We start from the raw sequence: 16,377 nt of genomic DNA on the forward strand, positions 1-16,377 counted from the left end.
TTGTTAGTTGCAAGGCTATGGGAAGTTACGTAAACTCTGAACCTCAGAAATTTCATCTGTAAAATGGCCATAATAATGGTAACTATCCAAATAGATTTCAGCTAGTGTTTTTGTAGAGTTTAGTAAAATTCATGACAAACTGAACATTCAATATAACCATTATTTATTATTATCACTTATATTTTTACCCCAAATTTGGAGCATGGCCTCATCTCTAGCATGAAACTATACAGCAATGAGAAAGGTGCTTAGTCTATAGTCTGGAAGAGAGAGGAAGGAATGCTCAATGATCCTTTATAAAGTCAATCTATGCTACTTCTCAAGTAGCAACCTCTGTTTTCCTTTACTTCTCTCAATACATCAAGTACTGTTAAACAGGCATCAGGCTGATTCATTGATTTTAGTTACTATTTTATCACTATGTCCCTTAACTTGGAATCTCACTGGTACATCAGCTGCACAAATCAACTCAGAAAAATAAATTAATACTAAAAATATTAGCTTTTTCTCATGATTTCAACTAAGACTTTCAAAAGAAAAAATAGTATTAACTGTCACTGATTGTCTTCTTACTGGGGATCAACATAATATCATGACACATAACTTTAGGTAATCAACAACTATTTGTTCAGAGAAGTTCCACATTAGCTTTTTTGCCTACAAAATTACTCCATTTAGCTGAAAATTTACATTATTTTCTTTACTCAATGCACATGCCATTTATTATTTTTCTCCAGCATTTTTTGTTCATATAAGCTAACTAGACAGTAGCCATTTATATCAGTGGACATAAAAGTGATTCTCAAACATTTAAGATCTACAGTGAGTAAAGCTATAAAGCCTACAGATAAAACATTAGATAAGAACTCTGAAGCAAATAGAATGCAACGTAATTTAAACTTAGTAGAAGGAATTTGTGTTTAATTATTTAAAAATCTCAAACCAGAGAGGATCCCCAAAACCATAATTCTCACATTTTTGAGAACAAAGTTCAAATACCTTCTAACAAATTCTGACACCACGAGCCATGCTACTAAACCAGAAGCTGAAATGCTTTCCAGAGGAACAAAGCCATTAATCAAACAGTTGACTACTACAAATTTGACTTCTCTAAAAGAGAATTTACATATATTTATTTTACTACTAAACAAGAAATTAATATTTTAGCCTAATCAGGATATCTATTAGCCTTATAATTTGTATTCTTAGGCACAAGTATTTATTGTTCAGGGAGATCCAAGGTATGAATTCCAAGCTCATAGCAATTTACAGCTTCATTAAAATTTTAAAAATCAGATGCTGAATCAAATGTAGAAACTATGTATCCATCACTTACCTTTTAGCGTCTTTAAAATATAACTTTAAGGGATAAATATTTGCATTCATTAGCTCCCACCCCCAAAACAGCGAAGCATAATATGCAATGATATTTCAGAATTGTAAGAGGCTAAAGAATATCCTGCTGACCTGTGTGTCTTCTGACTTAGGACTGTATCTTTACACGTGAATTTAAGGAAATGCTGAAGTTATTTCTCAGAATTTCCTAAAATTTATTGGGAACTGGACTCTGATGATATATGGTGAAAAAACAATTAAATCATCAGTGTAAAACAGGATGTGGTTTTGTGACATACTTTCTACTCTGTCAATAATATAATTATACATTGTGACCAAAATTTTACCCAAAGTGTATAAAATTGAGCTTGGATATAAGTATTTTTCAATAACCATATAGTGAAGTTTGATAATCTTACCTAATATATCTGCAAAATACTTGAACAGAATCCATTGGGGCTAAAGAGGTGTAAGTGAAGGGGAAAAGATGAGAACATATTTACCGGAGTATGCAGCTCAGGTATGGCGGCTTTATAGGTGATTGGACGACAATCACGAGTGTTTGGTACAAGGACACAAGGAAGAAACATTGGACCCAAGTCATCTCCATCCAGAACATCTACTGTGAGGGTGGTAGTTGTGGTTCGCCGTTCATTCAGATTTTGTGCACGATCCTGTGAAGGAAGAGAAAATAAAACAAAACAAAAAAACAAGATGAACCTTTTCTGCCTTTTTGAGATACCAATCTTCTCCCAGCTCAATTTTTTTTATTAAAGTACAGTTGATATACAATATTATATTATGGTAGTTTCAGTGTACCACATAATGGTTCTACATTTAGATATCTTACAACCTCCATGATAAGTGTAATAACTATCTGTCATACTATAGTTATTACGACATTATTATGGAAGTTTCACTTCTGGGTATTTAACCAAAGAAAATGAAAACATTAATTCAAAAAAATATATGCATTCCCATGTCTATTCCAGCTCAAACTTTTGCCAGTTTTGTAACCGAGGACTTTTTCTGAAGGACCTGGGAATCATCCCTTTGAAATGTAATCATCAAGGAAGATAGAGCCCCTATTTCCCAGTTGCCTGGGAGGGTAGGAGGCTAACTCCCATATGAGGCTTGCTCCAAATTGTGAAACTGTCTCCCATCATGAATATTCAAGAAAGTTCACTTTTCCTCTGAAAAGGCCAATTAGCAAACACAGATAGTCCTTGATTCCTTCACCCCCACTCCAACCCAGCTTTTTAAATTTTTTTTTTAATGATGCTTAAAGCGATTTAGGCTTATTAGATAAATTTTGTTTAAAATGAAGGGGGAAATAAAGGGAAGGGAAGAGTCGAACACCCACCAGATCTGTTGTACTCTTATTATTAGAGAAATGTTTTTGTATGTCTCACATGTTTTTCTATTATAATTGCTTAGGACACATTTTGTTAAAAGACTGACTCAATCTAAATTTAAGAAAAAAATATCAAATAAGTAACATTTTATGTGATCTTGGATGTGGCAAAACTATTTTAATATCCCAGAAGAAATGTCTCTACACTTTCATGCCGCTCAGCCTTATACCTTATGTGCCATCACCAAGTCACTGTAATAGATTAAGTGGAGTATTTTCTAATCCTGTTTTCCATTCAGTCTGTCAGCAACAAATCTCTCACTATCTTCTGCTCTTTGGGTCATTGCCACTATCCCATAAACTGGATACAAGTGCATAACAGAGGGTGTATATTTACCGACATACATAATGTTGGCTTTTATCTCATACTAGGAAAAGATATCACATATAAAGTGTTGATCTATAAAATGTGAATTTTTAAATGGAAAACAAAAAAAATAAGACCAGGGAACCTGTGGCCGGGGGAAGGACAGATAATTGTTCCTCTACCTATCTACCTATCTTGGCTGAGACTCCCCAATATTAAAAGGCAGACTCACAGTAGGAAAAAACAAAACAAAACAAACAAAAAAAAACTAGAAATTTAATAACATGTACACCTTCTGTATACCTGGGAGATACCCAGGAAAACAGGGTACCTCCTTGAAATGACCCAAGCCACCACCTGAAATACCTTCTCCAGCTAAAGACAAAAGAAAACGATATTGGTAGAGGGAGAGCCAGGTTTTCAGGCAAAACCCAGTAAATGAGGGTATGGTTGTTATTTAAATTTAAGTCCCAGCTTTCTCCACTGATGTGCTTCTACAGATTTTGTCATCCTTCTATTCCAGATATAGAGAAGCAGACACCCTTGCAAATGGAGATTTCCCCTTATAAATGTAAATTGCTTTTACAAAAGGTTAACTTTTATTTGGTTTTCAGAGCTTCTCTTCTATCTGCTGTTTGAATTTTGTTGCTGTTGTCTTGGTAATCCATGATTATCTTCTCCCAGTTCAAACCAAATCCGTCTTAAAAAATACGTCTAAAGTGAATTTCCTGGCAACTGAGAGAAGGAAAGAAACAAAGAAACAAACCAACTGTTTTGCTCTCTCTAGTAAAATACTACTGCTAAAGGCTATTCTGGATAAAAGAAATGACATTAGAAATCAAGAGTAGTATAAGTAAAACATAATTATTTACATACATATTTATGTGATTTCATTAAGTTTACATTTTCATTAATTGCTACATGAAAATACAAAACACATTAAAAACTATCAAAAAATTCCTTCCTTCTTCTCTCTCATTTTCCTTCCTCATTTCTTTTTCTTCCCTTTCTAAAATAATACATTGTAAACATTTTAAAAATGAAATATTTTATTCATTTAGGAAATATGACTGACAAGGAAAATATATCTCTTTAAAGTTATCCAAGTTTGTTTAATTTGTTTTCTCTACGTGCACTATTATTTCACATATCATTTATACATTTACTAACATTAAACTTTCAATTACATGAAATCTTTAATTAGCATCCATAACAGTTGTGAATACAGCTGTGCAAGAAATTATAGGTGATATATAGAATCCAGAATAAAAACCAACATGCAAGAATTTAAAAGCATAGACACATCTTCAATATAGAATGAAGAAAGCCATAAGGAATATTCAACAGTGGGGGATTCAACCTAACTGGAGCGTTCGGTTAATGCCTCACAGAGAAGTGATACTGACCTGGTCCCTGACACCTTAGCATCTTTATTGAAAGCCTCTGATCTGGCCCCACATGATGGCAACAAAATGTACCACTCTTCAGAATGCTACTATAACACAATGTCTGGCATATCAAAGACACGCATTGCTTTTGAATGAATCATTTACTACATAAGTAGAATTTTTCGTCAATATTTTGCAAGGAAGAACTTTTATTTTTTTAAAGAGGATGTGACTAGTAGAACTTCAAAGAAAATTATAATACTTTTATAAGTAGCTCAGAGATAACTAACTCATTGTCATAATCCACTTTTTTAATGAAGCCATTGTTAGAAAACTGCAAATATTTCAAGTGTGATAATGTAAAGGCAATAAAACAGCTCTAACTGTCAGATAATAAGTATGACTTCAATCCCTTCATCTCAATTGAAAGGATTTCTTGCTGTAAAATAGTTTCACTGCCCACTATTCTTTGATCAAACTAGAGACAAATGTTAGTTTCTAATTCAATCAGTACTTCCTCTATATTTAGAAGTATATTAAATTAAATGCTGATTGTGTGGAGTGGGGCCAGGAAAGATGTGGACTCTAACAAATACTATGAAATTCTATGTAACCCAACTTTAAAATGAGTGCAAGACATGCAGATATTCTGATTTATTTTTGAGGTAATGTCATAGGAGCTGGAATAAAGAGACTTTCAACATTTACATACTCAGTATTCAAGTAGTGTTTAACTTAATAAAATGGCTAGAAGTACCTACCAAAGTCACTCATAGACACATACATTAAAGACTCATTCATTACTTTATCAAGTATTTGCAGTAGAGAAAGAAAAATATATATATTTCAACATAATTAGAGTTGCCCTGAGTCTTTTGACCTTAACTTAACTAAGTTACTGAAGACCTCAGAGATTTCTGTCTTGCTTTTGGTCACCAGTGATAGTTGGAATATCACTGATTGAAAATTTAAAAGTTATCCTAGCAACTTGATTTGGTTAAATTTCTATATTCAGAAAAGTAAACAGCGGCAACAAGATTGCCTTGGTCTAAACCACTTTAGAAGCATATTCGTTTTGTTTTTATTGTTGTTTTTAGAAAGTTTTTTAGTTTGAAACATTTACCTATTTTTTCTTAAATGTTATGCATACTAGTAGACAGGATAGTATCATATTTTAGTTCCCCATATGCTTCCATATCTTCATTACTTGAGCATTTTATAAATGTTTGCTAAATAATTGACCACCATCCTCCCATTTCAGTGTCACTCTCCAGAATATGCCCAAGAAACTGTCAAAGCTAGACACAGTGGGTGTAATATCAGCACGTATTCCATTTATCAGTAGGAAGTAGACAGGTTGGTTGGGTTTATTTCTGAAAAGTTGTTTACATAGCTTGAATCTAAAAATATAGAAAGTGATTTCTATCTCCAAACCCATATAATTGCAACGTTTTGAAGGAGAACAGAAGACGCCACCCCAACATATGCCACTTTGGCATATTGATGATTTTGAATTAATATTTCTTGAGAAACAGCCATGCAAGAAGGACACTCTGACTCTCCTTTGTTCTGAAAGCATTAAATTATATCTCCCAGATGAAAAGTACTTTACCTATACCTGGAGATGTAGAAGGCATCTTTATTGCCAGAAACAGGAAATTTAGGGCCAAGAAGGCTGTAAACAAACTTTGTTACTTCTTCACTAATTTACTATCTAATGCTCAAATCACCCCCACCTTTTTCCCCCCCAATTCTTCACAAATTTACTGTTTCCTTGTCTAAAGTTATAAAAGATGACTGTTTTAGTTATTTCTTTGAGTTTCATATTCTTTATGGGGTTCCTGTACATATAAAATTAAATTGTTTTCCTCCTGTTACTCTGTCTTATGTCAATTTAATTATTAGACCAGACAAAAACAAACAAACAAACAGCAAAAAAAAAAAAAAAAAAAAAAAAAAAAAAAAAAAAAACTAGAAGAAATAAGATAAAAGGTTTTTTCCCTTACAGTTTACACACTTTTTTGAATATGCATAGTCATTAAGAGAAAAGACAGAGTTAACAATAAAATATTAATTTTATATTTTTAGAAACTATAATAAAATATCTTGCTATAAAAGACAGCTAAGTCTCTTCTCTAGATTTTTCATATTTTTACTATAAGACCGGGTCTTATATAGCATAATATAATATAAGACCCGGTCTTATATTAATTTTTGTTCCAAAAGATGCATTAGAGCTGATTGTCCAGCTAGGTCTTATTTTTGGGGAAACACGGTAATTCAGAAATTATTCTTGCTATGATTCTAAATGAAATGTAAACTTTTCCTTTCTGATAATTATTTAAGGGCTCTTGAGTACTTAAGGGCCCTTAGTATTTCTTCTCAGGATAAGAGTGGTACAAAAGAGAGTTGGATTTGAAGAAAATCTATAGAGATGAGTTTTATTCTTTTGTGACTTAGGAAAACATAAAAACTAGTTTGTGGTAACAGAATGTATTGGAAATTTCAACAAATGTAAACCTTCTTGATTATTACTTCTCTGAACTTCCTTTCTGAGATTGTTTTCTTCTTTTCTCTACAATTGATCATTCCCTCATTGGGTATTTGTGGGTAATAATGTTGTGAATATTATCAAGAAAACAAGTGATACATTTTCTAATGTGGGTCAACCAAAACTCTTCCAACTTAATTAAGAATCATAACATTTTCACACAGATTAAAAAACAAATCTCCCATGAAATTTGAAAATTTTAATGACTCCCTTTGCAAATCAATCAAATATCTGTACTATAAGCAAAGCCAAGCCAAAGCTGAGAAATGTTCAGTAATTATCATCAGACCTCTAGCCTCTTAGATAACATCGACTTTAAAGTTAAAATTGATTGCTTGTATTTCAACTCCTTTTTTAACTTTAAGAGAATATGTAGGTTATTGATGCACATGGTTCACCTTGTACTTTGGTTTATATACTATTAATAAACAATAAAATAATAATATAAAAGAATAATTAGAAATATATTTTAGATATTTGATATCATTATCCTACATAAACATAAATATTAAATTATATAGATATTGATATATACAAAGCAGTAAATGTCTTTACAACCAGCTCTTTGAGACAAGAAGCCCTGATTTGTAGCATTTATCACTTTCTGTTATGTAAATACTCCCACCAAAGACAAAAATGGGAGCTCACTGAACAAAGAATTGGGAAGAGATACCTACATTGATATTCAAGCAAATATGAGACAGTGTTCCAGCTCCAATAACCCACTGTCTTAAGTATTAATAAATTATATATCTAAAATGTAGGGACAATGGACATTCTTCTTTATAATTTGTGGGAACATGATATATTATAACATTTTGGAAAAAATATGGCATTAACTACTAAGGTTAACAGTACATGAACATATACTACATACATATACTACATACATATATATACATATACATATATATATATATATGTATATGTATATATGTATAAAACTTTTCTCATGGTAATTACATTTTTAATTATCCATTTTTAAACAGTAAAGTACTGATACTTAAGTAGTTCATGCAATACTGTCATGATATCAGAGTATATTCTAAGCTTTAGTCTAAGTATATTTTTGTTTGCTAACTTGGTAATTCTCATAAGGACCCTCTATGTTATGTGTCATTAATATCCCCATTTTACTAGTTAGGAAACCGACATACACAGCATACCCAAAGTCAGACAACTAGTAAATGGCCGAACTGGGATATTATTTAATCCAGGCCATGTGGTTCTAGAGTGCAGGCTTTTAACTATACTTCACTCACTGCCTCTCATGACAGTCATAAGGGTAACTATCAATTCCATGCCAAAAAACAAAATCAAATATAACTTAAGCATAGATGAATATTTGTTATACATCCCAATTTCAGTATATTCTACAACTTTTAAAAGACTATAATTCTGAAAACTTTTATGAACACCAAAACATATACTCTCCTATACTTAACTTTCACATTTTGTACTGTGTGATTTAAATTTATGTAAAAGTCATTTTTACAGATAAATACAAATCTTTCAACTTCTTGCCCATTCCATTCATCCCTTTCAATGATTCGTGTATATCCTTCTGTTTCACAATTTTATCCCTGACATGCTAAAAACTGATCACTCTAACACTAGTTAGTCTAGCGAATTGCATACAAATTGTTCCAGATGTCTTTATAAATATTTAAAATTAGAGAACAGTTCAGAATTCTGTTAGCTTGAATTTCTTTAAAAAAGAAATTAGGGGGCTAGCCTGGTGGCTCAGGCAGTTAGAGCTCCATGCTCCTAACTCCGAAGGCTGCCGGTTCGATTCCCACATGGGCCAGTGGGCTCTCAATCACAAGGTTGCCGGTTTGAGTCCCGCAAGAGATGGTGGGCTCCGCCCCCTGACACTAAGATTGAACACAGCACCTTGAGCTGTGCTGCCTCCCAGATGGCTCAGTTGGTTGGAGTGCGTCCTCTCAACCACAAGGTTGCCGGTTGGACTCCCGCAAGGGATGGTGGGCTGTGCCCCCTGCAACTAGAAAACAGCAACTGGACCTGGAGATGAGCTGCGCCCTCCACAACTAAGACTGAAAGGACAACAACTTGACTTGGAAAAAAGGCCTGGAAGTACACACTGTTCCCCAATAAAGTCCTGTTCCCCTTCCCCAATTAGAAAAAAAAAAAAAAAAACTTAGAAGAAAACAGTTCATTAAAAAAAAAAAAAAAATTAGCTCATTTTAAATAGCACAATAAAAATTAGCTTTCAGATACATGCCATAGCAATCTGACTTTTCTTTTTGGAAATTTTTTAGAGATTCTGAGTCAGACATAGAAAAGTGTATCTTATGTTTGCATTCTCACTTAATAGCAAACATTTTTTAAAAAAAATATTTCAGTGTTTTTGAGGAGTTCTAAGAGTCCCTATTTCACAGATTTTACTTTTTCCTATATCCAGTTTTCTCTAGTCTCTTTCACTGGACACCAAGACAGCCCACACTGAACTGAAAATAAAACAAAACAGAAACCTTATGAATTTAGAATGAAAGTCAAGAAATTTGGCTTCAAAAATTAGATTTCCATCAATATCTACCCACACACACACATATACACATATATATTCCCTTTCTGGTGAAACATCTCTGAGAAGGTAAAAAAAAAAAAAAAAAAGAAAACATTTAGTGACACCTTGTTGCATATATAACAATTCCCTCTGTTAAAAAGAAAACCACAGACACCAAATGCTGTCACTTGTTCTAAAAGCCATGATACCAAACCTGGATTTAATACTTGACCTAACTGCAATTTTGATCTTCGCCAGGAATGTAACCTTAACCAACCAGTTTGGAATTTTCTGGTCCAGCACTGGTGGTAAGGTAATCTAGCACATGACACCTTCATTCCCCAAAGGAGGAAGAGGCGATTTTCATGATAAAACCCTAGGCTTTCTCTTCCCCCTCAAAAATGGGTATATCCTAACCTAAAATTATTTATTTTCTATTGTTAATAGGTCCTCTACTCCACCCTTCTTCCTATAAAATCCTTCCATTTTATACAATCCCTTCTAGCAACCTACTTGTTGGATGGATGCTGCCAGATTTATGCATTGCTTAATAAAACTAATTAAATCTTCAAATTTACTTGGTTGAATTTTGTTACTTTACACCCCTTATCTGTGGGATACATTCCAAGAATCCCAGTGTATGCCTAAAACCATGGATAATCCAAACTCTATATATACTATGTTTTATTCCCGCTGTATACATATAAATGATAAAGTTTAATTTATAAATTAAGCACAGAAAGAGATCACCAATAGTAACTAATGATCAAATAGAATAATTTTAACAATATACTGTAATAAAAGTTATATGGATGACTTTGGGGCCATTATTACATAAAAAAGGTTTACTTGTACATAGCACTTCAATGCTGCAACAATTAGGCTACTAAATGACTACCCTGTTTCCCCGAAAATAAGACCTAGCCGAACAATCAGCTCTAACGTGTCTTTTGGAGCAAAAATGAATATAAGACCTGGCATTATATTATATTATATTACATTATATTATTATATTATAAGACCTGGTTTTATATTATAGTAAAATAAGACTGGGTCTTATATTAACTTTTCCTCTAAAAGACACATTAGAGCTGATTGTCCGGCTAGGTCTTATTTTGGGGGAAACACGGTAACAAATAGGCAGGTAGAATAGACACTATGGTTACACTGGACAAAGGGATGATTCACTTCCTGTGCAGGAAGGAGCATGTCAGCACAAGATTTCATCACACTACTCAGAAAGGCAGGCAATTTAAACCTTATGAATTGCTTATTGAATTGTTTATTTTTGGAATTTTCCATTTAATATTTTCAGACTGTGGTTGACCAAGCATAACAGAAATGGCACAAAGGGAAACTGGAGATAAGGGTGGTCCATTATAAACTTGTTCAGAACAGCTAATGGAGGATACTTTCCTTTGGACACATTCCCTGCTGTCTTTCTATTCTGCTACATGAATAAGATTACAATGCATAGGAGTCATTAAAGACACAACCTGGCTTCAGAGCCTAACTACCTTTACAGAACATGGCCCTGCCACTAGTTATGGGACTTTTCAATGTTAGAAGCTATCTGTGTCTTGTCCTGTTATTTTTGTTTGTTTGTTTGTTTGTTTTTCCTAAAAATGTTTGTCCCCTTCTTCCCCTTACCAACATTTTTTTTTTTTTTCAGGTCATCCATTGCCCAACTCCAGGAGAGGAGCCACACTTGCTGTCATCCAGAGATTATCTCATGCCCCTTTACCACACACAAACTTCCTCAACTTTCCTTTCTGTTATGATGACTTACGCAATCTAATTCTGTAAGTGGAAGTTGGGTAGGAAAGGACACAGGGAAAGTTTCCTCTCAGATAATTGGAGACAGAATAAACAAACATAAAAAGAGTTCAAGCTTTACCACCCTTTCCACCTGCTTATGCTTGAACTTGAAATACCTTTGTGTTGCTTATGACTATGGTATTCACTAGTACATGGCAGATAAGGCATTGGAAACATAACCAAATTTCAAAGGAAGGGCAGAGTTTAAGGATACAAGGAATCCAAGTCCTTGCTGATATATTTGAACTGTCAAACCATCACTTGAGCTATATCAATCTAGAGATTTTATTTAAATATATAACAATAATAATAATAATAAATGTCAAGGTTATGTACCCATAAGCAACTGTTTTTCAGGTTTTCTGTTACTATGGTCGACATATCATGGTTATGGTCACAGCAGCTAATATTTAATGAACAACTGTTCAGTAAGTACAGCCATCAGGGTAAAGATTACCGATTCAGCAGTTCTATACATTTAGTGTACTTTGGAATCCCCTGTGTAGATAATAAAAAAAAATGCAGGTATTCGACATCTACCCTGTGAAATTTTTATTCAGAGGGTCTGAAGTTGAGTTCAGGAATCTGCATTTTTGTTATGTGCCCAAAATGATTCTGCTGCAGTTGTTTTGTGGATCATGCTTTGAGAAATACTTCAGTATGAGCTAACAGTAAATTATTGAAGAGTGGGTACTACTGATTCAGAGAGTGAAGTTTACAGTGTGTGGAAACAACCCTCCCACTTTATTCCAGTCTCTATGTAGAAGAATAAAATACATACACTGCGATGAGGGCAGGACTACCCTTTTGTGGCTGCAAAACACACTGAGTTCTCTAAGAACACTTATATACATTTTGGTTGAGTGCTTTACTTCCTAAGTTCACGGGAGGAAAGTAAGATAAATTAAATACTCACATTAGCTTGGATGATGACAAAGTATTGAGTCTTATCTTCATAGTTGAGCCTCTTCCTTAACACTACGTCTCCAGTCAACATGAGGGGTATTTCAAAGGTGTCGTTGGATGTCTGCAAATAGGTAAAGATACAGATTTGAGATCATTTGAATGTAAGGTGAATTAGACAATTCAATATAGTAGTTTTGTCCCCTTGAAAGTTACAGATAGCATGCTGATCATCTGAAAATAGAATGTGAGTATATGCTTCAGATTTAACATTCTTCTAAGAACTTTCATTTTGATCAGTGGTTCATTGGAGTCCCTTAATAGTGATAACTAGGAAACTTGTTTCCTGTGATAGTTTTTTGTATATTATCAGGTTACCCATCAACAGCCGTGGGATACTTCTAAATTAAAGTACAGGTATCTGAAAATCTTCCCTGTTATATTATCTTTTCACAATTTGTTTTATCTCCAAAGGATCTGAACATTCCAATTTGTAATTTCTACATAATACTCCTTTTCAACACTGGTGCCCATTCTGTTTTCTTAGCATTTTCAAGAATTAAATACAACTATTAACTTGAAACACTGTATTTTTGTGAAAAATAATTTAAGTTATAGGTTATTATTATCATTTTTGTTTCAAGCTTCAGAACTGCTGCTCATTAATCTCCAACCCTCTCAGTAACTGAGTGTCTTCCCGGTAACATGCAAGCCATATGGCAACCTGTACTGTGCCTTCCAGCAGTATTACTCTGTATAAGCAGCCCTCAGTGTAAGAGAGTGTATTCACACTTCAAGAGAATATAATTTATAAGATCAGTCTCTTAGCCTTAAAAATATCTTATATCACTCTTGTATCTTAGAGCCATTTTGAAGACTGATAAAATACTCTCAACACCACAACAAATAATTTTTACTCTAGAACTGGAACATTTTGTTCAGTTGGTTGTTTTATTAGTTCTGATTGTGCATGCGGTTGAAGGCACCAGAAAAAATACTTAGCTTGGATCTATATTAGGTTGTTACAGGAGGAGGAGAAGGAGATGGGGGAGGAAGTGGAGGGGAGGAGGACGAAAGAGGAGCAGAAGGAGGAGAAAAGAAGAAGGAGAAGGGAAGAAAGAAGAAAGGAAGGAAGGAAGGAAGGAAGGAAGGAAGGAAGGAAGGAAGGAAGGAAGGAAGGAAGGAAAAAGAAAGAAAATAGGGAACTGTGTGTGCCTCTGTGTGTGTGTGTGTGTGTGTGTGTGTACACCCTCAGCCAACACAAGGGGAGTCACTTAGGAACTAAGACTTAATAAGAGAAAAGCTAACTCAAGGCTAACACAAATTTCCCATCTCAAGCTCATTCAGGAACATGTGGGCAAATTAACCTTGAATATCATGAAGAGTTGTGATCTCTCCCTCTTCCTCTTTCTCTCCCTCTCTTCCTGATACCCTCTCTTTCTGATACACATGCACACACACAGAGTACACACAGATATATATATATATATATATATATATATATATATATATATTTATGTATATATGTGTATATATACATATATACGTATATATATATGTATATATGTGTATATATGTATATATGTGTATATATATACATATATACGTGTATATATATATATATGTATATATGTGTGTATATGTATATATGCATATATGTATATATACGTGTATATATATGTGTATATATGTATATATATGTATATATATGTATATATACATATATATGTGTATATATGTATATATGTGTATATATACATATATATGTGTATATATATGTGTATATATATGTATATATGTATACATACGTGTATATATATGTATATATATGTATATATATGTGTGTGTGTATATATATATATATATATATATATATATATAAATCAATGTTAATGTAATTGGCTTTGCAGATCTTCTTGGATACAGTCATTTAAAAAGTAATTTTAAATATAGAAAACATACCATGAAGAACATTTAGAGTTAAAAACAAGCAATTGACATTTTCCCTAAAGTTTTGCCCATTGGAACATAGTTTATGTCTTTGAGTGGGACTCTTGATTATGCCAGGGGAGTCTAAAATGGTTTAAGATAAATATCTAAGATAATTATAAGGAAAATTTAGTTAGTAATCAACATTTACACTGTAAAACACAATTCAATGTGTTATAGGGTTGTTAAATATTTAGAGACTCAACTATAGAGACATACGTAAATTTCTCGCATATATATGGAAGATACTTTGAATTGCTTACCAATCAGACACTTCATCCCTGGACTCAGAACTCTAAGTGAGTTCAAATAACTGGTGTATCTGTGCTTTAGGGGAGACTACGCCCCTAACCGGATAACTATTGACTAATCTAACCTAATCATGGTAATTCTATTCTTTTAGCAGTGATTGTTTTGGAAATGTACATGAGATCTAATTATAGGTAACATGAATAATTTTTCTTAATAGGAGAGAGAGAGAAGAAAGAGAGAAAGAGAGAGAGAGAGAGAGAGAGAAACAATGTTCCATTTTCTTATAGATGCTGCTTATAGATGCTGCTGTAAGGATATAAAATCTGGAGCTTCAACAGTCATTTGGGGACTATTGATAGTGTTAATCTATAAGCAAATAATATGCTGAGGATAACAGAGCAAAGAAATGGAAAGAGCCTAGATCTTGTTGTCTCTGAGTTGCTGAACAAATTCCTCAACTCTGATCAAACTACTATGAGAGATAATAAATGACCTTGTCCGCTAAGCCATTTTCAATTTGGTTTTCTATTATTTGCATCTATGAGCACTTTGGTACATTATTATCTCTTATTTATATGTCATCTTGTAGTCCTGTCTTGTCTACATACACCATGACTCTTCATACCTGACATTTATTTTTATTATCTCCTGCCTAAACATACTATCCCTCATTTCTCTTAGTAAATCTTGCAAGTCCTACTCAGTGAATCCTTCATTGTCCAACTTAGAATTAAAATTTTCATCTGCTATTACATTATTTTTTCTAAACCCTTGCTATTTATGTATTTTCCTTTTCCCCTCACAGATTTCTCAAGAATCTCAGTCTATGGTTTGGAGATACTTATCTTTATGTCTCTAGCAAAGCAACTTAATGGATGTTTGTGATCTTGTTTTAGTTGACAATTTTCAATGGACATTTGTAGAATTGTTATAAACAGTACAATAATTAGGAATTGTATTGTTCTTAGAGCCCTTTATAGTTGAACTTATTAGCTAAGTCTATCTTTTATAGATATTTGAGATTTTCATTTTGCTAGGTGTTTCATAAAACACTAGTGTTGCAAGAAACATATTGAGAATATCTTCTTTATAATCAGTATTGTTTAGGTATTATTAAATATAGAATGCCTTTGTATTAAAAGTAACTAATATTTTTAAATTAAGTAAGTATTTATCAAGTGTCCCTTCTAGCTCAATAACAGTGGAATAATAATCATAAGAAGATTTAGAAGCACATGTGGAAATATCTTAAAGGTATTCTTTATTTTTCTTCTAATAAGTATAATATTGGATTTGATCAACTTGAGGTAAACGTCCTGCTCTAATAATATTTCTGGAGCTTAACCTAAGGAGGAAAAAAATAGCAAAAAATAAAGTTTTGTTGTTGTTTAATATTATATGATAAGGCCATAACGGAATGTGATGATGATTCTCAAAATTTAGAGTATATAAGGATCATATAAATGTATCATTTAGATTACAAATTCCCAGCATCTTCCAAAAATTCAAAAAAATTATCAGAAGACTACAATTCCTAATAAAACTCTCAGATGATTCTAACGCAGGATATACTTTGTGAAACACTGGATTACGAAATGGAGAGGACGAAGTTAAGCATATTAAGAGTTTTTGAATTTGCTTATAACCTCAACACAACAATAAGCTTCTAAATATACTTGTAAAATATTCATTCATTCATTCATTCATTTATTTGTTTATTTACTTATTTATTTTAGAGCTAGATGTATTAGGTTAACCAACTAACTTGATGTCAGGTGCTAGTGATCTAAGAACAGAGCCAAGGTACAAATATGCCTCACTGGACCTATAACTGTGTTGGTACGGGTTGGTGGAAATTTAGTTAACAAGGAAATTTTCTCTCTCTCTCACAGG

At 33.0% G+C, this 16,377-nt stretch overlaps 1 protein-coding gene across 1 annotated transcript in view; it reads right to left on the bottom strand.

Moving 5' to 3' along the window:
* PCDH15 (protocadherin related 15) overlaps positions 1–16,377 on the bottom strand; it is a 1,316,677-nt gene that overhangs the window by 352,769 nt on the left and 947,531 nt on the right. Inside the window, exons 10-11 of the mRNA XM_088791982.1 lie at positions 12,257–12,367; positions 1,839–2,009 (exon numbers count right to left, since the gene is read on the bottom strand). Of these exons, the coding sequence (XP_088648108.1) occupies positions 1,839–2,009; positions 12,257–12,367 (282 nt within the window). The remainder of the gene's footprint in view (positions 1–1,838; positions 2,010–12,256; positions 12,368–16,377) is intronic.

Source organism: Rhinolophus sinicus, chromosome 15, assembly GCF_057876585.1.
Source record: "Rhinolophus sinicus isolate RSI-liver-muscle chromosome 15, RSI-T2T, whole genome shotgun sequence".
In the NCBI taxonomy this organism is placed as follows: domain Eukaryota; kingdom Metazoa; phylum Chordata; class Mammalia; order Chiroptera; family Rhinolophidae; genus Rhinolophus; species Rhinolophus sinicus.